A 21,800-nucleotide genomic window follows, 5' to 3' on the forward strand; every position below is an offset into this window, starting at 1 on the left:
CCAATCAATGATTCTCTCTCATCATTGATGTTTCGATCTCTCTCTCCCTCTACCTTCCTCTCTGAAGTCAATAAAAACATATTTTAAAAAAAGAATACATAGATACCACATACCCTTAGTCTAGTTCCCCCAAAGGCAACACTTTGCAAAACTAGAGTACATTATCATAACTGGGATTCTGACATTAAATTTCAGTCAAGATACAGAATGTTCCATCAATATAAGGATCTCTCATATCACCCTTTTATAGCTAAACCCACTTCCCTCCAGCCCCCACCTTCTCCTAACCCTTGGCAACTACTAGTCTCCATTTCTAAAGTTTTGTCATTTCAAGAAAGTTATACAAATGGAATTATATAGTATGTAGATTTTTAAATTGGCCTTTTTTTTTTCTTTTTCACTCAGCGTAGTTCTTTAGAGATTCATTCAGGTTGTTGCATGCCAATAGCATTTATTTTTTATAGCTGAGTAGTATTCCACAGGGAAAGTTTCTTACTCCGTAGGCCTCACTTTTCTCAACTATAAAATAATAATAGACTTTTGAAGATTAAACAAGTTCACATATGTTAACTATTTAGAAATGCTTGGGACATACTAAGAACAAAAATTGTTAGCTATTAAAAGTATTATGGTCCTCCATAAATATGACAATTTTAGTTAATTTAAAATAAGCCTTTATTGAATGACTATATGACACAGTGCTAAATGCTAAGAAAATCTCTTAGGTCTGTTCCTTCCATTTTTCAAGATGGTGGACATCAAATCTTAACCTAAAAGGAACCAGCTTATAATCCAAGGAACCAGCATATAATCTTGACCAGATGATATGTCACATGGCTGTATTATTTCCCTAATTCAAGTAATGTCCCAAACATTTCAATGCTCAGAGAGATGGAGAGTAATCTGGGAAACTGAAAATTCACAGAATCCATTTACAAGGCTTATAATAAGTATAAAAAGGAATTCAATTTTTGTTGTTGTTCATAAAAGGGACAGTTTTATTAGACTTGGAAAATATATACATAAAAATGGTCAGATTGGTAATAACATAGCTCTTATAGTACTTAATTTTGTGACTTAATTAAGAAATACAATTGGCCTAAATATCAGCACAACGATATAAAAGTGAACTGCTGTACAAATAATTCAGTTTATTATAAATGGCCCTATCTCTCATGTGCCAAACATTTAATTACTTTCGGAATTCAATATTTATAGCAAAACTAAAAATGTAAATTATGCGCTTTTTATTCGTTCATTTAATCATAATTTTCTAGTGAGTTTCAAAACTTGTAAAAACAAATTTACAAATAATGAAATGAGATGCGAGATAAGTGATCACCTTGAGAAGACACTTCATGTTCTACTAGACACGAGCTACAGACCCACTGAATGTAAAACCAACCATCACTGTGAGAAATCAGTTCCCCAGAAAAACCTTTGATCTTGCCAAAATTGAAAAACAAACTTCAAATCTGCAACCTCCTAGGGTTTGTTATTTTTAAAAGCGTTTTTTCAGGAGTCTGGAAGTCAGTGTTAACATTTTATCTATTAAACAGCCAACTGTTACGACACATCCATAGAATAGGTAAGAAACAGAAGTGAAACAGCTCAGCAGTGAAGGTCTCCGGAAAAGATCTGGGCCCACATACTTTCCCAGGGTTTGAAACCAGGATCCTACCAAGACCCTGAGCTGCTATGTGTGTTATAACATACTTATTTTTGCTACAAGTACTCATTTAAAAAGCTCAAAGTTATATACAGTAAAATTTCTGGCATTTCACATAACTGACATGAGACAAAAATGTAAAATTATATAAAAGAAGACAAGGATGACATGACTCAAAAGTTAGCAAGTAAAGCCATTTCTCTCCACCCATTCTGAAAAAGAAAAAAACTGTTTTTAAACTACATTCCAGAAAGGTTTTTCTATAAACAGTTCTTGGCCAACATTACCATATATCACTTGACTGATAATCTACTAAGATCATCAAAGTATTGATACAATTCACATCTTCTGGATTTTTTATGGGCTCTAATGTTACAGCTAATCTTAATTCCCTTTTTAATTTTGCCTATGATAATCATTTACAAAAATCCCAGCAAACACAAAATAGAAAAGGAGGCTGACTCTCATAGTAGGCTTGTTATTTGCAGTAGTGTAGTACTTTGTATTAAGAAAAATAGAATTTTACCAGGGTTGAGTCACAGGGAAGGATTCCTCAAGAAGGGAATATATTTGTTGGCTTTTGTGTAGCATTTTTCTTTAGTTCCTAGTCTACTAAAGAAATCAAAACCTTAAACCCATATGGTGCTTGGAAAATAATAATAGCTGCTAACATAATAGTAAAAATTACTCACTGAGTCAATCTATACCCTCCTCTTTGTTCTTGTCTGTGAACTGTCAACAAGTAATACTGATTGTTTTTTTTTACTGAATTATATGTAACTAATTATATTAAAAGCAGAATCAAGAATATACTAAAAAGATAAGTGTCACTACAGGGAATGAGATAAAACTCAGGATAATTTACTTATTCAAAGTAAAGTGCTGAAGAAACTACTGGGCAGCACTGGAGAATGAAAACTGTCTTAGTTTTGTCTGGTGTACCACCCCAGGCCTGATTTGAACACCAAGAAGTTTAAGACAAGCTCTGCTCTCAGGGATTTTATCCTTTAGGATGATAAATGCAAGATAATAAGGAACAGCCTTAAGCTCCAAGTTCTGCAGGACCTGAGTGAGTGGAGAAAGGAATGTGGGCCAAAGCGGCCAGGGAGCCCCCCTGGAGCTCTCACCCGGACTGAGGGAGGTGCAGGCGGCTGGGGAAGGGAGAAGGGGAGTGAGTGCCCTGGGTGGGACGTCACAGGAGCAAGGCAGGAGAGGAGGCTGCGGGCAGCTCACACCGTCAGTGAAAAGGCTGGTCTAGGCAGATTGGAGGGAGTGTGCACTGAAGCTGGCGACCTTTAACTGCCCAGGCAAAGGGAGAATGTAAAATGATGTAGTGAAGTGAAGCCAAACTTCAATTTTTCCATTTCTATTGTTAAATGTGTAAATCACCCTGAGCTCCCTAAAATTAGGTGCCAATTACAGAAGAAAGAATGATTGGTTTGGGGAACCTTCATGCATTGCAACATATGTGCAACTTTTCAAAGTAATTCCACCAGCAAGGCAATGATGACCAAGCTGAAAGCACTCAATGTCACGGAAATCTACAAATCAAAGCAACTGTCCAGGCCAAACACTTGAGATTACTGGGATATGTTTGTTTTGACTACTATGGGATTCACAGAAATATATACATCATATAAATATGTATATATGTATTTTCATGAATGATAAAACGTTTCACATCTTCCCAACACATAAATGAAAAAAAAAGCCATAGAGAAACTTGATATAATTTTGAAATAAAGTCCCTTTTGAACAAGTCATTCAACAAATATTTGAAGGAACAGTATAAACATAGATTAATGCCACTTTAGTTTGAAACCACAAGGATAAAGATTTTAAATGCAAGACTCTGAAAACTCTAATCCCGTATGAAGTATCGATATGAAAAATCTGGCAAACATGCTTACTGCTCCAGTTACTGCCATGGGAAATAAAACCTAAAGATGATATTCCCTCTTATGAAAAACAATCAAACCGTAGTTAGAAATTTTTTTAAAAAGAAAGAAAGAAAAAAAAAAGCTGAAAGATGTTGGTGTGGCACGCACCTTCTGTATCATCACGCATTTGCTCCACCAAATCTGTCAAATCCTCCCAAGAGTCTTTGCAAACGGCAAAAAGAAAGGAAAAGAAAGATAAAGTGTCATGCAAGCCAAGAACGAAAAGTGTATAAAAAACAAGGTTTCAAAAAGGATAACTGAAAGGCAGATTTCTAGAACTCTTTCCACTTAAACCAGCGATTAACAGTGAAAAGGGCTGGGATTACAACCCTGGAGGACTAAGCACAGGTATCAATTCTATTAAATATGTTTCAAAGCTAAGATTAATAATTTCAAAATTCCTAATAAAAGGAAACAGATTCATATCCCATAAAAAAGTAATGCAGATTTTTCTTTGCCCATGGAAAATCAAGATGAAGCTTTTTGCATTCAAATTATATACAATGTTGACCTCATTCAACATTTATTTTGATCACTTCAATGAAGCTGAAACACATATAGAATATTTTTTTACACGCAGGGCAAATATGATGATACAAACCAGTGACTCTTCTTAAAAAAACAACAACAATAATCTAAATACCTTCCCCAATGCCCTCTACCCCCACAGTTCTCATTTCTCAAAAAAGGATACTGCTTTAAGAGTGAGACTAAGTAAATCACTTATAATTCAATAAAGGCAGATGTTTATTTGCTTAAAAGTAAAGTACTCTCTCCCCTTATATAAATTCAGTGTTCTTGTACATGGAATATTCCATGTGAGGCAAAAGGACAGGAAAGAACATAAAGATTACAAATATAATATAAGATCACTATCTATGCTGAAATAAAATTTGAGAACCTATAGAAAAATTTTAAAATGGATTTAGCTTCATCCTTCAATAACTCTGAAACTATTACACACAATTGCAATATTCATATTTAAACTCACTAAATCATGTGAATTTCATGTGTAAATACACAGAAAATAAAGAGAAATTCTTAGAGGATGAAGCATAATAAAAATGAGAAAATGGGCAAAGAATACACTGTCTATGACAAGCCTTCCTTCTTGAAAAATGTAAGAAGACAGCATATGGTTTGAAGCAGTAATTTGGAATCATCACCTAGGAAAAGAATATCATTTATCCTACTCTCTCACTAGTTTATTAAATAAGTGGGCTGAAAGGGTATAGTGTCAAATATATAATCAATTATTCTGCAAAGATGTACAAAAAAGATACCAATATATAAAAAGTTAAAATTTAAATTCAGAAAACAGGGAAGCAGATGAGGATCAAGTGATTTGAGATGTGATTAGAGTAGAACTTTTCAGAAACTAGATATATATAGACTATTGGTTAGGTCAGACACTGAAGGCAGTAATATAAAGGGAATGCAAGTGTCTATACCCTACTACACTTGTTTTATCTTCCAAATCAAAAGTCTAGAAATTAATGCCTTACAAAACCAAGCATAGGAGTACAGCACAGAGGACCAGAGTTAGATTCCTAAACTTTCATCAACATCCCAAGTTAAGTCATTTTATAAACAGAGGTAGGAGAGCCTGATGGTTCAGAGAACCGACGTAAGAGCCAGCCGCCTGGGCTCACATCCCAGCTCCACCCCTTACTGGCTGTATGACCTTGGCCCAGGTACTTCCTCTCATTTTTCTCAGCCAGTTTCCTCACTTATATAACAGAGAAAAGACCAGTACCTATCTTACAGCACTGTTGTGAGGAGTACAAGAGTAAACATAGGTTCCAAATCCTTTATCTGAATATTTTCTGCCTAAATCTATTTTGAAGTCTATTTAAAAAGGTAAGATGATGCTCGAAACCGGTTTGGCTCAGTGGATAGAGCGTCGGCCTGCGGACTGAAGGGTCCCGGGTTCGATTCCGGTCAAGGGCATGTACATTGGTTGCGGGCACATCCCCGGTAGGGGGTGTGCAGGAGGCAGCTGGTCGATGTTTCTCTCTCATCGATGTTTCTAGCTCTCTATCCCTCTCCCTTCCTCTCTGTAAAAAATCAATAAAATATATTAAAAAAAAAAAAAAAAGGTAAGATGATATATACCTGAGACCCACAAACATGTAGAACTAGTAGGTCTGGGGCAGCACTTCACAATCAAGCACATTAATATTTCTGCAGGTAATAAATGAATATTCAAATTAAATAGTCAATAAAAACTATAAATAGCCTCACCCTGGCTGGGTGGCTCAGTTGGTTGGAGCGTTGCCCCATACACCAAAAAAGTGTGAGCTTGATTCTGGGTCACGGCACATACCTAGATTACAAGTTCGATCCCCGGTCGGGCGCACACCAGAAACAACTGATCAGTTTCTCACATTACTATTTCTCTCTCTCTCTCTCTCTCTCTCTCTCTCTCTCTCTCTCTCTCTCTCTCTCTCTCTCCCCTTCCCCCTCTCGCCTTTCTCTTTCTCTAAAAATCAATAGAAACATATCCTTGGGTGGGACTAATAAATAAGTAAAAAATAAAAACCTTTAAATAGCTTCAAGTAAATTCAGGTCATGTTTTAGCACTAAATGAGTTATGGCAAATTTATGAAAACCATTTTTGGTTTTCAGATCTTTTTTGGATTCTGCAATGTGAATCTGTATGTGTAAAGCACTTAGAAAGTGTCTCATACAGAGAAAGCACAATATAAGTGTTAGCTACTATTATTTATAGTAAATTAGTGTTAAAATACATTATATAGAGATATATTTGTATCTGTAATTTTCAGATATATTCCATGAACAATATGCTACAGATTTAAGTTTATATGTAGGGTTATAAATTTACAAGAATGTACTCTATAACTATCACATCAATTTACTTTACAGACTTGTTAGGTGACCTTGTGAAAGTCAGTAAGGTGAATATTCCTATTTTATTCTCTATTTTCTTGAACTAGAAACTATATTTGTCACATCTATCTATATAAAAGCCTAAAGCAACTCTTACGACCCGAACCACTGGAACGACTGGTCAACTAGTTGCTATGATGTACACTGACCACCAGGGGACAGACGCTCAACGCAGGAGCTACCCCCTGGTAGTTAGTGCGCTCAGCGAGCGAGCGCAGGCTGGCGAGCACCGCTGTGGCTTCGAGAGCCTCTCTCGCCTCCGCAGCAGCGCTACCAAGCAGTGGCAGCAGTGGCAGCAGTGGCAGGCATAGTGGGGCCGGGATGAGTGGGAGCAGTGTGGCACCCCGGCCCTGGCCGGGCTCCTTCCCAGCTGCCTGCTGCTTAGTGCACTGCTACATCCCTCGTACCCCATAAGCCTGCAGTTACAATCTCTGGAGAATGGTTGAAGCGTGGACACTCAGAGTAATCAGGATGAGCCTGATATCACTGCCAGCTCCTGGAACTCTGCCTTGGGCATCCAGATCAAATCTCATCCCTTACCGATTGCCCCGGAGCTACAGAGGAAGGCAGCAATATAACAGTGGCCACAAGGTGGCGACTGACAATTGGGGTAAAAGTCAGAGATGGATCTGAAGGGTGGGGGCGTGGGCAACAGAGCACCCCGTCCCCCAAGGTCCCCAACTTTGTATTGTTCACCTTGGAGTGTCTCTTATCTGGCTCTGAGCAGTGGAAAGTGCCCAGCATGGCCCAAGGTGTCCACCAGGGACCTCCCGGCTGGTGAGGCACAACGCTGGCCGCAGAAAGGGACACTTGGAAATATCTTTTCAGGAAGCTGGGGGGAGGAGGACAGACTCCCCATGTGACTTCCTGGCGGCTCACGGGGATGTGGAAACTCCCCGGGTTCACGGGCACGGGCTCCCCATTTCCTTTCAATGGGCACGAATCCGTGCACCGGGCCACTAGTAAAGAAATAAAAGTCTACATTATTAAAGCAAAATACAAAGACCCTCCAAGATCTGTGCGGAGATCGGGAAAGTGAATTTCTGTACAGGACTGGGTGGTATGAACAAGGGGTCTCCCCCACTTTCCCCTCGGCATGTCCCATCTAGAGTACTTTTCTGCTACAACTGGATGTTTTCGTTTTGAAAACAAAATGTAAAGTTATAAGAATCAGAGCAATGGAATCAATTTAAAAGAGCTCTCCTCCCCTAAAAGGTAAAAGGTGTGCTTTCTCCTTTTAAAGTTGTTCTCCACTTTACCTTGTCCTGCTTAGGATTTTATCGTAATAAAGAATGGACACCATGCTGAAGGATTTATAAAAGATTAAAAAAAAAATTGTCCTCTGGAGTATCTTCAAATTATTAAAACAATAACAACAAAAGTATCATGAATCAAAGAGGTGGATGGGTAGCATCGACAACTCTTGTCTCTTTCCCAGAACATTTCATTTTTCTAGGGATGATACTTCATTGCCTTGAACATGTTTTGCCTGGTTTAACTTTAATTGGTATCATTACAATACATATTCACAAATTGCAGAGAGGAGTAATCTAAAGGCTGATACAGAAGAAAGGACTGGATTAAAATTTTGCTGCAGATAATGCTTAATTCAGAATTGTACTGATCAGAATTGTGCCAGATGTGCATCAGTGCTCACTGAATACACCTACTCATAAGAAAAGGAGTGCAAGTGGACAGTCACTGTGTGTGTGCCATGAGACTGGTAATGAAACATTAGCACCACCACTCCTCTCCACACACTTGGATTAAATGGTCAAAAACACTGCACCTAGCAGACTATAATCTTATTTTTAAGATGCATATGAACAAAGACATTGTTTATTCCAGTGAAGTTCTAGGGGGCATGGGGGGGGAAAGGTGTGGAGGGGGTCAGAAGGGGGAAAAGGGGACATCTGTAATACTTTCATCAATAAAGATAAATTTAAAAAAAGAGATGAGACAATACTGGAACTGTATAAGGACCCTGAATTAGGAAGCATAGTTTATTTGAGGTTCACTCTACTATTTTCTTGACTATCACTGTTTCAGATCTAAGAATGAATAAATCAGCAGACTAATACATATAGCTCTGGAAATATTTAATTGGGTTGTACTGCCAAATATTGTTCTTACAACAAGTACACGGTGACACAATGACAGCAGTGTGGTCTGGTAGAAGGGGCCCTGGCTTTTACACCCAGACAGACCTGGGTTGGTGGGGCCACTGCTCTCACTAGGCCTCGGGCCCTGCCTCGTCACTCTTCTCTGTGGATGAGGGAACTGGCTGAAGCACCTTCCCTCCTGAGAGGTCGCACTTGAATGGGCCGCAGGCGCCTCTCCATTGTTCACGTACACATGGTTGTGAGACTGCTCTTCTTGATAAATTCTTTCTACAGTAATATTACTACAGAAGACAGAGTTACAGTTAAGTTTAGAGACAAATGTAACCAAGTTACATTCTTGCTTTGAAACTAGGTGTCTTTTATTTAGAATGCTACTTTTTAAAAGTTTATTGCAGTTTCTTGAGGGAAAGTCTTCCTGAAGTCCCAGCTACAGATGACAAATAACTCTTTCAAGGACTTTGGGAAATAAAAGCTAACAAATTTAAAGTACTTAGCACATCATAGATACTCAATGTCAACTTTACCATTTACAAGACACCAATGTGTGCCCGATATTCGGATTTGGCTACAAACTGGATTCCTTTATTTGCCATAACTTTTAAAAAACAACAGAGGGAATAGGATTAAAAAAACACACTAAACTAAGTATGGAACACAGGGAAAAAATAAATCAATGTAAGTAGACCAAATGACAAATGTAACAGCTGAGGTGCTGTTAAACTAACAATAATGTAATTCTCTTGGTAACATGATAAAGATTAACAAAGGAACTGTCAAGCTATTTTTAAAAATGCCTAGAGGTCCTGTCCTAATAAATCAGTAACATAGTCCAAAGTCTATCTTCTCCCCATAGCACAGTAAAAACAAAAATATCAGCAAGGGAATACAAATGGTTCTGGAAAAAGTAACAGCAAGTTATTCTGAACTTATGATTTATAGTAAGAAATAGGTATTTGGTTTTCGTCCCCAGTCCCTGACGAAAGGGCTCCTGAAACTTGTAAATTCCTACGTGATAAGAGCACAAGGAGCACCTTTTGCTAGAATGACTCAAATCTGGGTGAGCTCCTAAATGTTTCCTGGGATGGGGCTGTATTTAGAAGGTTAGAATTTTCATCCCTGCCCCCCACTTCTCTAGAAAGGGGAGCTGGAAATGAATGTATAATTGATCATGCCTGCATGAGGAAGCCCCATAAAATCTCAACAGTGCAGAGTTCCAAACCCTTACCGGGAGAGTGACCTATCCCAATCCCTCAGGGGCAGAGCAGGCACTTGAGATCCTCCCAGACCTCACCCTGTGTGTCTCTTCACCCAGCTGCTCATCTGCATTCTTTAGCCTATCCTTTAATAAACTGGCAAATGTTAACGTTTCCCTCAGTCCTGTGAGCTGTTCTAGCAAACAATCAAATTCAAGGGGGAAGATGTCATAGGAAGCTCTGACTTGTAACCAAGTAGGACAAAAATTGTGAGCACCCTGGGGACCTACTACTTTTGATCGGCATTTGAAGTGGGGAGGCAGTTTCATGGGACTGAACCCTTAACCAGAGGGATCTGACACTGTCTCCCGGTAGAGTCAGAATTGAGTTAAATTGTAGGACACCCAGCTGGTGCTGCAGAATTGCTTCCCCTGCCACACACACACATTTGGTGACTAGAGTGTCAGAAATGAAGTGTTCTGTGTGAAAGTAAAGGAGAAAGACACAAGAGAACTGTAGATCTTTTCAATGCAGTTATCAACACTTGAGCCATTCCATATTTACTGAGTACGTATGGTGAGCAAAGGACGTTAGTAGGGCAGTTAGTAGTCTGTACAGAAGTTACCAAGATGAAATGTCCATAGACACTGTTCTTAGGAGAAGTAAGTAACTATCACACAAGGTCAGGCAGGAATGGTATCACAGAGATGAGAGAAGATAAAATAGATTCCTACGTCAGGCGAGCAAGGCGGTGACAATGGAAGGCCAGGGAGGACAGGGCCTGATGGGGAGTAAGGGGAAAAGGAGAGGGGCCTCCTCCCAAGGGCAGACCCTTGCCCTCCTGCCTGCATGGCTGCAGTGGCAGAGGTAACATCTCTGATACACATGGACTGGGAAGCTGCTGCCCACAGGACTAGACTTTATGGGATTCTCAGATGAAATGCAGTGTTTCAAATACACACCCTAGGTTTTACTGCTCTAGGAAAAAGAAAAACAAAATCTCAGCAGTCTTTTCATCCCAGGAAGCAAATTCTAGCAATCTTAGAAAAGTGTGAAATTTCTCATTGTATATTAATAGCAAAATTCATTCTCTTCTGCTTTTGACATTGTCACTAGCTTGAAGGAAAAACACACACACCCCAGATGTAACAGTATCATGCAGTTTACAGTTGCTGAATCAACTGTCCCAGAAACCACAACTGTTTCCTTTGGAAAGTTCAGATTTTCATAGTGTGAGAAGCCACAACCAAGTACAGCAGCGAAAGACAAAAATGAGTTGCAAAGTAGCCACCTATGTGAAAGTTCATACCATGCTATTAAATTAAAAAAAAATGTTTATGGCAGCTTGGAAATTGTTTCAAAAATTAAAATACATTATTATTTCACCCAGAAATTACACTTCTGAAAATGAAAACTGGTAAAGTATTCAAACTATAAACATAATGATGAACCCAAACTGCCGATGGTACTCAAATTTAGAAATAACTTAAATGTCTGTAATAAGGAGCCAAAGACATCATGTCACATCCAAATAACTGAAATTAAGCAAGGTGACACAGATTTCCTTTTACTGATGTGGAAAGATAATGCAGAGGAAAAAAGGCAGGTCACACAACACAGGTATGGTATGACTTAACATGCATAAAATTATATGAGCTTGTTAAAGGAACTCCATGTGTCTATATTAAAAAGACAGAATCTGGTTACTAAATCTTACTGTGGTTATAGATAGGTGATAGGATTTTAGATGAGTTATACTATCTTGTACTTTCTGCATTCTGTAACACAATTTTTCCTATAACTAGAAAAATAAAGTTGTTTTCAATTAAAATACACATATAACAATACTAAATATATTTTCTAAAAGAACCCAATTATTGTCAACACACTGACATATATATTTTATTTTTGGAATATTTAATTATGATGAAAAATAAATGATTACTTAGGGGCCATTTGGCAACAAGTTTGCTTCACTGTTTCTCCATACTGTTGCTTCCAGTTCATCAAATCCTTCTATGTGTTCGCTGGAAAAGTTCAAACACCAAAAATTCCAAGTGGACAGATTTTAGTATTTACTCCCCTGCACTCAAACGCTACTTCCTAGCAGTCACAGTGGATAGGTAGGGGTTGGAGGAACCACAACAGAAAATTGTGCCCGTTACACTCTCCAACTCCCCCTAAAACAAGAGCCACTACCAAAAACCCCAAAACTATTCAGAACCACAACTGAAGAGCAGCGAATACTGTGGGTGCTCTCAAATGACAGCATTTGCTCTCTTTCCTGCTAGGTCTCTCAGGCACCCACGCCTGGGAATCCGACAACTTGCATCCCAATCTGAGCTCCATCATTGAGTAGCAGTTATCTCAACTGGTATAGCAGTTACCTCTGGAAAATGATAAATATGTCCGTAGTTAGCTTAGGACAAATGACCTTCCGGTGTTGGAAGCTGATAACCCAAGAAGAGTTAAAGTGAACTCCATGAAAAAAAAGGCCACAAATTAAAGGTTAAAGTAAAAGCTCCATTCTAAGAAGGCCCAGAAAGGGCTCGTCAATAGAGTGACAGGAAGACACTGTGATGAATGACAGTGCAGTAAAGCGACGCCAATGCAGAAGTACATAGAGGTGGGGAGAAACAGAAAGCAGACCTGAAATGGGAAGGAGAAAGCTATTAGGGACAGCACGCTATCAGAGGTCAGCTCAGAGGCATCATGCGGCTCTCGTGTGGCTTAAAGATGAACTACGGATCACATGCCACCCTCAGTTTTAGGATTTTATAAAATCTCGGAGGCAGGTGGGTAAAAACTTACCTTGAAAGGGCGTCTCGCTAGACTATTCCCAGAACACAGTGAAAAGAAGGGATGAACCTTGTCCAAAGAACTTTGCCCCGTAGGCATCTGAGATGGGATTAAAAGCTACAACCTTCTTGCTTTGGGAAGTTCACAAAGACTGCCTTGTGTACCGGTAATTGTAACTTGGAGAACCCGACAATGTAAATCTGAGGTTAACTGGGCCGGCGGCAACAAATGTTCCAGTTATCTCCCCAAGGGCAGAGGACAAAAGGAGACGTGCCATTATTTAAAGCAAAGAATAAAATAAAAAATTCCCAATGACTCTGAACTCTTAGGAAAGGAATAAATAAAATGCTGCGCCAGCTGCATCAAAGTGCTGTAGACACTGCATGTAGTTCGGACAGTTTTGAAAACAAAGCATGGCAGTAAGTAAACATAGGCCGGGACCTAGTAAAACCCACTGTCTGCTAAGAATATATAAAAATTATGTTGAGAATCAAATCCAAAGCAGTGGCTCCACTTTTAAGCAATTGCTCCTTTTCATGGGTGTGTGAAACTCTGTCACAGGAGGTGCTTAATAAGTGAATCAGATGGATGAATGATTGCACACCTAGTTTCCATAAGCTTTTTTCTTTTAAAAACTGCATTTTCCTAATTATATTAATACTAGAGGCCCGGTGCACAAAATTTGTGCACGGAGGGGGGTTGTCCCTCAGCCCAGCCTGTACCCTCTCCAATATGGGACCCCTCGAGGGCAGTCGGACATCTCTCTCACAATCCAGGACTGCTGGCTCCCAACTGCTTGCCTGCCTGCCTTCCTGATTGCCCCTAACCACTTCTGCCTGCCAGCCTGATCACCCCCTAACCACTCTGCTGTCAGCCTGTTTGCCCCCAACTTCCCTCCTCTGCCGGCCTGGTTACCCCTAACTGCCCTCTCCTGCAGGGTTGATCACCTCCAACTGCCCTCCCTTGCAGGCTTGGTCCCTCTCAACTGACCTCCCTTGCAGGCCGGGTGCCTCACAACTGCCCTCCCTTGCAGGCCGGGTGCCTCCCAACTGCCCTCCCTTGCAGGCCGGGTGCCTCCCAACTGCCCTCTCCTGCTGGCCATCTTGTGGTGGCCATCTTGTGTCCACATGGGGGCAGGATCTTTGACCAATTGTGTGTTGCAGTGATGATCAATCTGCATATTACTCTTTTATTAGATAGGATAGAGGCCTGGTACAGGGGTGGGGGCCAGCTGGTTTGCCCTGAAGGGTGTCCCGGATCAGGTGGGGGTTCCCCTGGGGCGTGGGGCGGCCTGAGCGAGGGGCCTGTGGTGGTTTGCAGGCCGGCCACGCCCCCTGGCAACCCAAGCAGAGGCCCTGGTATCTGGAATTTATTTTCCTTCTACAATTGAAACTTTGTAGCCTGGAGTGGAGCCAAGCCTGGGGCTCCCTCCGAGGCCGGCAGCCATTTGTGTTGGGGTTATAATTGAAACTTTGTTGCCTTAAGTGGGTGGGCCTGGCCAGGGTGTGCGGAAAGCTTTGCTTCCCCTGTTGCTGGCAGCAACCCTGGCCTGCTCTCTCAATCTCCATTCTGCCGCCATTTGTTTGAATTTGTTTACCTTCTATAATTGAAACTTTGTAGCTTGAGTGGAGGCTTAGGCCTGGCAAGGGCAGGCAGAAAGCTTGGCTTCCTCTGTTACCTAGGAAACCTTGCTCTTTGTGGCTGTAGCCATCTTGGTTTGGGTTAATTTGCATACTCGCTCTGATTAGATGGTAGGCGTGGCTTGTGGGTGTGTCAGAGGTATGGTCAATTTGCATATTTGTCTATTATTAGATAGGATATGCTCTTGTAGAGTATTTGGAAGACATAAAAAAGTATAAAAATATAATAAAAATCACCTGTAGTTCCTGTCCAGAAATAAATACTTTTTACATTTTGGGTACATTTCCCTTCACTTGTGTGTATGTACTACATTTACAACAAATTATGATCACAGTGTACATGTGGCTTGGGAGACAGCTTTTAAAACTTATTATATTCTAACCAACATCCTGTGCCATTAAATATTCTTCCTCAATACCATATTTAGTGATTGCTGTATAGATGTTCTACAACTTATTAAACAATTTCCCTGTTAGGCTATTTAAGTTGCTTTTAAGATTTTGCTACAATACATCATAATGCTATGATAAATATACATACGTAAACTTTCCCCCTATTGCTCTGATTACTTCCTTAGGGTCAATGTCTGGTATAATCACTGGGAATTAATTTTTTAAGGTTCTTGCTTCACACTGATGAAGTTATTTCCAAAAAGGCTTTACCACTGTATATATATACTCTACTAGCAGAGCCCCCATATTGTAAACAACAAATTATACTAAACTGCTATTTTTCAAACAAGATAGAGTGCATCTGGAATATGAGATAAATGATTAAAAAGAAAAAAAATTAAAGACCTAGAAACCATAAAATGTGTGCAACAGAGGGAAGGTATTCTAATAATCTTTTCTTTTTAAAATGAACTTTTTCTGTGGTTATGGGGCACTACTGAATTCACCTCAAGTGTGTTGGATGTCTACCATAAACAATACACAGACCTGCTGAAGAGGAACCACACAGATTAAAAGAAATGTCACTAGAGAAGATTCCAAGTGAGTGAGCCAAGTGACAAACAGTTCCCAACGAGTCGGGAGATGAGGGTTCTGGATTGTTAGAGAAGGCCTTGTGGATGAGGGAGTTGAGGGTTCTTCCCCTTTCCCAATTTAACTAGAGGCCCAGTGCATGGATTTGTGCAAGGGTGGGGTCAGGCCGGCCTGCCTGATAGGGGGCCAATCTATCATGCCGGGCCGGCCAGGGGGAGGGGACACGGGAGGCTGTGGGCTGGCTCTGCCCCCCGACTGTGGTGGGGGGGCAATCAGGGGCAGGGCCAGCAAGGGGGAGGGGCCGAGGGCGGTTGGCCAGCCAGCCTGCCCCCTAGTCAAACTCCCGGTTGAGGGGGTAATTTACATATTAGCTTTTTATTATATAGGATGTCAGCATGAAGAGTCCAAGAGGGAATAGTGTAACAAGAATAATCAGGGTTTTGGTATAGTACAGAATCAATAGCTGGCTGGAATAGGCAAATATTGAAAAGGAATTTGAAAAACACTGGGTAAGCAAGATTACTCAAAGAAAGGCACTGGAATGCTTAGCTAAAGAGTAAGAATTCAATTTAGTTACTACCTCAAGCAATCCATAGTCATGACCATGACTGCTATACCCAAACACCTTTTCACATCATTTTCTATGTCTGATTGGGAACATTTTAAATTTAGCATATAAAGGTGCTGTCAGTTTCAGCAGTGTGCCATTTTCGCTGTTTGGCAGTATCTGCACAACCGGGTAAATATTTTTACACACTTCATGGGTGGAGAGAGAAAAGGGAAAATAAGAGCATAAAAAAAAAAACAAAGGTCTCCAATTAATTGATGGCAATCACCAAGCAAGCCCCAAATGGCATGCTTTTGGCCTCATTTGAATGCTCATTGGCCAATGCTGTCTTCAATTGCCTACAAAACTGCTGGAAATATGTCACCAGAGACTGGGAAGAAGACATCCCGTATTACATCAAGTCTATTGTGGACTTACGGTCACTGGATTCTGGCATAGGAGTGCTGTGTCACAGGTTGATCCAAAGCTACTTGTGTTTGAATCCTGGCTCTACCACTTACTATCCATCCTCGAATGTCAATTTGACCCTTACATGCTTATTTTTTTCTTTGAAGTGAAAATAGGAAGTCAAATCACAAAACTGTATGTTACTGATATTCATTAAGGGTAATAGTTGCTTTATTTTTCTACTTCACTGTTAAAACACTTCAGATTTTTAATGCTAAAAAATTAACATTGTGTACACCCAGAAGGAAAAAAAAATCTACTACCCCTAACATTTTGAGCCTAGTAGAGAATGTGGCTTTATTAATATGTCTGATAAAAAGGTGAAAACTTAATGGAAAGGAAATTTGGAAAGAGGCAGAAAATATATACTGAAAATCTTTCAGTTGTAACATTGGGGTGTCTCTGCAAGTGCTGTCTCCCCACCTCCCCACTCCACCTCCTCCAGTTAGTGCCCAGATAAGTCCTACATATCTTTTAGGTCAGAGCTCAAACATTACTTCAACTGGAAATCTCCCCGGGAACTCCCTAAGGTTTTTGGTTCTATAGCACTGCCCTGCAAGGATTACAACGGTACTTGTTTGAAGTACCCCTCCCCCCACTCATCAGTTAAGACCTCTGCATCTTTGAACAATTGGTTTGTCAGCTGGACTCTTCCTTTGGCTCTAAGTTTCAGAATGCGCACAAGTGTTGGAAGACATCAGTTGGAAGACATCAGTTCCATACAATGACAGTACTGTTTAAAACAGCCTTAAGGGATAAAAAATACATTTTTAGAAGCCTACCAAGAAGTCTCTTAGCAAATGTCTCAATGTGCATATTTTACTTTTAAAAGTATTCACATCCCAAAGTCATGCAATATTCCCTTAATTATAAAATCCAGTGTATCACTGTCTCAAAAATAATTCTGAACAATCTTACTACTTTGAGTATCTATTTGTTTTTGGAGCAAGAGTGAGGTGTTTGGTTCATGTCAGCATCTGTAATGGTGCTGTTTGAGTTTCTGGAGAAATCGGGGACAGGAAATATATGAGGGCTGCAACCTAAACGATAAGTGGCACACACAGAGGACCCAGCTTGCTAAGGTACAGACCTTAGGACCTAGCATAGTGTGCAGCACAAATTATGAGTATGTGGAATGAAGGGCTGAAGGGCTGATCTTATGATAAAACTTGTATGTTTTTCAAGCATTACTTTTTTCTTTGGGGATTCTAATGAACACTAAGGATTTTTCTCCCAGAAAAAAAATGCACAAATGTAAGATTTTACATATAATTTTAGGATCATGGATCTCAGGATTAAAAGCCCTGCATCAGACTGTAGTGAATTCATGCTATTGAAAGGAATTTAGAGACAGGACAAGCAGTTAGGGAATAAGAGTGGTCCATGGGAGAGGAATACATAGGTGAGGACTTGGAGCTGCCAGAATACTTACCTTACTTTTACAGAGGATAGAGAAATGTCACAAGATAAGGGGAAGGGGAAGGCATACATTCATAGGGGATAGAGAAATGTCACAAGATAAGGGAAGAGGGAAACATACTTTCACAGGGGATAGAGAAATGTTACAAGATAAGGAAAAGGGGAACACTGATTGGGCTTTGAACTTTGGAACTGATACCCTGCAAAAGAGTAACCAGTTAGGAAAACACGGGATCATAAAATGGGGAAGGAGTCCAATTAGAATGAAGCTACATTGACAAAGAACTCCCAACTTTTAAAAACCTTAGACAAAGGGGCTTGGGTGGTTACTCCCGTGTGAACCCCTTCCTACATGGGAGTTTGTATTTGCTTCCAATAAATTCCCACACTTTTACTAACAAGTCCTTTTAGTCCTCAAATTTTATTCATCAAACTTCGTGAGACGAGAACCCACAAGGAGAGTCTGCTTGTGGAACCCCATATTATACTATGAAGTTTCTCGGTAAACAGCCATCTGGCTTCGCCTACCAAAGTGCCTATTGGGATGTGCACTTTTTTCATTGAAACATATGCAGTTCCCAGGCCGGATGGGGTTATACTAGCATGCAGCGACATCAAGGAGTGAAAGTACCTTAGTAAATGTCTTTGGAGTTACCTCAACACCAGACACTTGCCAGTGGCTGATTAACAAACACTTTCCTTTTCACCTTCAGGGGATTTCTCCTTGCTTACTAGTATGTCCTATTGGTAGAGTATTCCCTATTGAATGGAAAAAGCCTAATGCCAAACCTGCACACACACTCCTTTGGGACATGTGATCACTAAGTGCTGTATGGCTTTGAATTCCACATCCCGGTTCCTAAGAATCGGGTTTGTCCTTTGGCAACTAAGCAGTTAACACTTCTTTTATAGCAGCTTCTGACATCTTTGTTTCATCTCTTTACCTTGATGGTGAACTCAGAGGGCAAGGGCTATCTTTCTTAGTCCCTAGAACTGGACTCCTCAAGGGTTGCCCAAGAAATATCTCTGACCAACTCACAGACCAAAACACATTCCTTGTGTAGTGCAGTCTTATTACTATACTCACAGATGTTTCATATAAGTTCTCTCTTTATACATTACAGTATAAATGCCAGCTATCTTAAATGAACATTAAAACAAAATACAACTACCAGGGAGAAACTGCAGAGTTACGAAATAACAACATATGAAGTCTGCCATCACGTACAGTGCTCTAAAGCCAAAGTCGTGAGCAAAGGTTCTCAATGTGTCTGTCCAATAGATCACTTCTTCACAGTCCTTCTCTCTTTATCTGTATTTGAGAAGGAACTTTTCTAAGTAAAAAAAAGTAATTTTAAGCTTATAGTTGTCTTTGTAACCAAATAGTATGCTTTATTTAATTAAACTGATTATCCTGCATCACCTCTCAATATCAGATTCTCCATCTTTAAAAGGTTAATAGGAAAACAAGCATTTCTTACTGAGTTTTATTTTTAACCAATTATTTTCTTGTTTATTGAGCTCTGAGAAAGGACAATGCTAAAATTTGAATTTAAACTACTAATGTTCACCTTAACACTGTTTCAGAATGTGAGATATAAAAACAATGTGCATTAAAATGGCAATATATTTATCAATCTGGCTTCAAACACTGCAGTTCAAACCTCTGCTCCATGAATAACTATTACACAAAAAACTAATGTATATAAGGATTAACAGTGTGAAAGCATTAACTCTCTCATTTAATCCTCTTAACTTATTATCAGGGAGGAACCACTCCCAACTACTTGCTACTCCCTAGCTCAGCTAGCTCACTGTGCACTATTTGAAATTCACTGGCTGTATCTGGTTGGTGATCACCTAGTTATCACACAAGGTCCAGCCCAAGTCTCATTTTCTTGATGAAGCCTTTCCTGAACCCTCTCCTCCCCTGTGGAATCAATCCTAGGCTTTTGTCTTTAAGGGAAATGTACTCATAATAAAGATTTGTAGACTTGCTCCTGGTTTTTAAAAAAGTGTATTTAAAAAATAGACAGACAGAGATAACCTCCTTGACCACCAATAAGCATGAAAATAATAAAGTGAATATTTTTATTCCCATGTTTTTAAGGGTTAAGCTAGGCAGAAACTAGGTTCCAGCCTACACTGTGGGCTGAAGTGAAGGGCAGGGACTGTTTTCAGAGAACAGAAGTTGGAAACCACAAAGCTTCTATTGCTGAGGCTACACAGCTTATATTATCATTTTAAGAGGGTACATTTTGCTTCTTGCCCACTTTATCTTGTGGGAGTCAGGGGGCCCCACTATAGGACCTGTGTGGTCAGATGTCTTTCCCTCTGTGGATCACTGAAGCATTCTATGAATACTCCCATGTGTCCAGGCGCCAGGTGCTCCATGTTGTCAACAAGGTGAGATCGACATTATCACTGGCCTGGTGACCACCACTTAAATGCTGATAGCTGAATTAAACCTAACAATTGTCACTGGTATTAATGTTAAAGCAGACATTTCTGGGGCCCAAATGACTGTTTATACATCCAGAATTAGCCAGTGGAGCAAGGAAATAAAAGTACCAACTGGTTCCCTCGTTCACCAAGCCTACAGATGCTTTCCTGCACCTGGGCTTTCTTTTATTACTTCTATTTTCAACCATTTGAAATTCTTGCTTTTCTTGCCAAACTTAAGGCAAAATTCCAAAGTTCATTGTCAGCATTTTCTATTTCCTTCACATCCTCTATTGTTGACTCTAAGGGGTTAGGAACTTCTCATTTGTCTGTTTCTTAATCAAAGGATGTGCCACTTATAGTTTAGGTTACCAGCTCTCTCTGTCACAGATTTCTTCTTTACAAATGCTAACATAAGTCAAATAGCTCACTTCTGCTCAGTCACAGGAATCTTGCTCATAAAACAAATATATACTCAAAGTACTAAAATTGTTCAGAACTATTTTTGAGACAATGATACACTGGATTTTACAATTAAGGGAATATTTCACATTGCACAACTTCAAAATGCATGGGGCTATTTTTTAAAACAAAATATGCCAATTTAGACATTTGGTAAAAGATTTCTTGGTAGCCTGCTAAAAATGTATTTTGCATCTCCAAAGCCTGTTTTAAACAGTACTGTCATTGTGTGGAATTCCAGCTGATGTCTTCTACCTTGTGCATTCTGTAACTTAGAGCTAAAGGAAGCAGCCAACTGACAAACCAATTGTTCCAAGATGCAGAGGGTCTTAAAAACTACTTAAACACTGTCCTTAAAGACACACCCCAAATGACTGCTTTGTGTTCTGTGAGGTTAACCCTTTCTAATACTTGCTCAAGGCTAAGTCTAACGGGAAAATAAAATTCTTAGCAGACACAATGGGTGAAATCTGAGTCATGGGAAGATTGCAAGGCCAGGTCAAGGGCAGGGAATCACTTTTCCCTAATGCAGTCTGCTATGTACACTTTCCCTCTACCCACTGTCTTGCATATGATATGCCTAAACATCAGGAAGAGGTTTATGAAGAATTTCTCTCATTTGTGAGCATGTCTCTCTTCATTATTTTAAGGGTACAGAATAAACACTAGCTAAGAGGCCACTACTGCATTAAAAAAAACCACACACAACAAAATAACTTGGAGCTATGACTCAAATTAATTCTCTTCCTTATGGTATTAAGAGAATTAAGGGGTAGAAGCTAACAACCTTTCACAATTTAGAAAGTGACAAGTCAAGAGTACACAAAAGTCTCAAAGGTAGTGACAATGGAAATTTGGGTCATCATAGTGACCACAAATAACTTGCAAAAAGCAATGGCCAAAAGACTCCACGGGTAGGGATTACCTTATTAATCATGTTTAACCTTTTCAGTCATTATGCTGTTTTAAGAGTCCATATTCATTAAATAAGCACGGAATGTAAAACTGCTTTTTCATCTAACCTAATAATCCATATTATTTAAAAAACGATAATGTTTGACCAAATATTTTTCTAGATATCATAGCCTGTTTAACATTATATCTGATAATACGATATTCCTTGAGTGTTTCAACTGTATCATGTACAATTATAATCAGGCTGTCCTAACTTATTCTATTAAGAGTCACTGTGATTTCTATAATA

At 39.7% G+C, this 21,800-nt stretch overlaps 1 protein-coding gene across 10 annotated transcripts in view; it reads right to left on the reverse strand.

The window, feature by feature from the left end:
* The window catches only part of RUFY3 (RUN and FYVE domain containing 3), a 76,944-nt gene that overhangs the window by 39,347 nt on the left and 15,797 nt on the right, over positions 1-21,800 (reverse strand). For 2 of the 10 annotated variants that reach the window (XM_079766329.1, XM_079766326.1), the window contains exon 2: positions 3,718-3,771. The exons of 7 other annotated variants lie outside the window; for them this stretch is intronic. In XM_079766329.1, coding sequence (XP_079622455.1) covers positions 3,718-3,771 — 54 coding nt within the window. Of the gene's footprint in view, positions 1-3,717; positions 3,772-12,646; positions 13,071-21,800 lie in introns of those variants that run through there. One more of the 10 variants, XM_079766333.1, reaches the window with a different exon arrangement.

This window comes from Cnephaeus nilssonii, assembly GCF_951640355.1.
Source record: "Cnephaeus nilssonii genome assembly, chromosome: 1".
Classification (NCBI taxonomy): domain Eukaryota; kingdom Metazoa; phylum Chordata; class Mammalia; order Chiroptera; family Vespertilionidae; genus Cnephaeus; species Cnephaeus nilssonii.